Source organism: Carlito syrichta, unplaced genomic scaffold, assembly GCF_000164805.1.
Source record: "Carlito syrichta isolate Samal-C Ts95f unplaced genomic scaffold, Tarsius_syrichta-2.0.1 Scaffold281946, whole genome shotgun sequence".
Lineage (NCBI taxonomy): Eukaryota > Metazoa > Chordata > Mammalia > Primates > Tarsiidae > Carlito > Carlito syrichta.
The window spans coordinates 1-2,297 of record NW_007226042.1 but is presented as its reverse complement, the minus strand read 5'-3'; the positions used below and the strand labels follow the sequence as shown (position 1 = coordinate 2,297).

The window sequence follows — 2,297 nt, the reverse complement described above, 5'->3', positions numbered from 1 at the left end:
TAGACTGAAGCAGCAGAGGCTGCAGTTTCCCAGTGAGGACTCTGGGCGCCGCTGTTGGCCAAAGTGGAGAGCTTGGCGCGCCCCATCTCCTCGCGCAGCCGCATCGCGCTCTTCCAGGGCAACCCCAGCTCAGACTCCCCAGAGCTAGCTTTTACACCGCTTCCTCCTCGGAACAAGAATCTTTTCCTGGACTGGAACTGGAACTAAAGTCCGCTGGGAGCTCCGGACATCTGCGATACAGAGATTATTTGTACCCCGGCGTCTCCAGGCTGGTAAGCGGGCTGAGCAGAGCAAGAGGGATGGGGAGCGGCGCCGGGGAGCGGGGCCGGGCTGGCGGGCGGCCAGTGCTCTTTCCCTTCCTGCTGGCTTTGTTCTGCCCCGCGCTCTCGGAGCAGATCCGCTACAGGATTCTCGAGGAGATGCCCAAGGGCTCGGTAGTGGGGAACCTCGCCAAGGACCTGGGCTTCAGTGTCCAGGAGTTGCCGACTCGAAAACTGCGCGTCAGTCCGGAGAAACCTTACTTCGCCGTGAGCGCAGAGAGCGGGGAGCTGCTTGTGAGCAGCAGGCTAGACAGGGAGCAGATATGCGGGAGGAACCCAGCTTGTGCTCTGGAATTCGAGGCTGTTGCTGAAAATCCCCTGAACTTTTATCACGTGAATGTGGAGATCGAGGACATTAATGACCACACGCCGAAATTCGCGCAAGATTCCTTTGAGCTGCAAATTAGTGAGTCTGCACAGCCGGGCACTCGATTTATCTTAGGATCTGCCCATGATGCAGATATTGGTACCAACTCACTGCAGAATTACCAACTCAGTCCAAATGATCACTTCTCGTTGATGACTAAAGAGAAATCGGATGGCAGTAAAAACCCGGAGCTGGTATTGAAGACACCCTTAGACCGGGAAAAGCAGAAATCCTACCACTTGACTTTGACGGCCCTGGACTCTGGAGATCCACCCCTAAGCAGCACTGCACAGATACAGGTCCTGGTGACTGACGCCAATGATAACCCTCCAGTGTTCAGTCAAGACATATACAGGGTGAGCCTTCCAGAAAATGTGTATCCAGGAACCACCGTGCTTCAGGTGACTGCCTCTGACCAGGATGAGGGTGTCAATGCGGAGATCGCTTTCTCTTTCAGCGAAGCTAGCCAGATCACACAGTTTGACCTGAATTCTAATACCGGGGAAATTACTGTTCTGAATACATTAGATTTCGAAGAAGTTAAGGAATATTCCATAGTTGTGGAAGCTAGGGATGGTGGAGGAATGATTGCACAATGTACAGTGGAGATAGAAGTCATAGATGAAAACGACAATGCCCCGGAAGTGATATTCCAATCTCTACCAAACCTCATTATGGAGGACACCGAACTGGGAACACACATTGCTTTGTTCAAAATCCGCGACAAGGATTCCGGCCACAACGGAGAAGTTACTTGTAAATTGGAAGGTAATCCTCCGTTTAAGATACTCACTTCTTCAAGAAACACGTATAAATTAATGACAGATGGGGTTCTAGACCGCGAGCAGAACCCAGAGTACAATATCACCATCACAGCCACCGACCGGGGTAAGCCTCCCCTCTCCTCCAGCTCAAGAGTCACCCTGCACATCGGTGATGTCAACGACAACGCTCCTGTTTTCCAGCAGGCCTCCTACGTGGTCCACGTGCCTGAGAACAACCCTCCTGGGGCTTCTATCTCACAAGTCAGAGCTTCGGACCCGGATTTGGGACCCAACGGCCTTGTCTCCTACTCGATCGTGGCCAGCGATCTGGAGCCCGGGTCGCTGTCGTCCTACGTGTCGGTGAGCGCGCAGAGCGGCGTGGTGTTCGCGCAGCGCGCCTTCGACCACGAGCAGCTGCGCGCCTTCGAGCTGACGCTGCAGGCCCGCGACCAGGGCTCGCCCGCGCTGGGCGCCAACGTGAGCCTGCGCGTGCTGGTGGGCGACCGCAACGACAACGCGCCGCGCGTGCTGTACCCCGCGCTGGGGCCCGACGGCTCCGCGCTCTTCGACACGGTGCCGCGCGCCGCGGAGCCCGGCTACCTGGTCACCAAGGTGGTGGCGGTGGACGCCGACTCGGGACACAACGCCTGGCTGTCCTACCACGTGCTGCAGGCCAGCGAGCCCGGGCTCTTCAGCCTGGGGCTGCGCACGGGCGAGGTGCGCACGGCGCGCGCTTTGGGCGACAGGGACGCGGCCCGTCATCGCCTGCTGGTCGCGGTGCGTGACGGAGGACAGCCGCCCCTCTCGGCCACCGCCACGCTGCACCTGGTCTTCGCAGATAGTCTG

The 2,297-nt window shown here is 57.6% G+C and overlaps 1 protein-coding gene across 1 annotated transcript; it reads left to right on the top strand.

Moving 5' to 3' along the window:
- Nucleotides 1-121: 121 nt before the first annotated feature.
- LOC103254487 (protocadherin gamma-B4) lies at nucleotides 122-2,291 on the top strand (the record flags this gene model as incomplete). Its single annotated transcript, XM_008052569.2, has 1 exon — nucleotides 122-2,291. A coding segment is annotated over exon 1 (1,992 nt), but the record flags the coding sequence as incomplete, so codon positions are not given.
- Nucleotides 2,292-2,297: the final 6 nt, after the last annotated feature.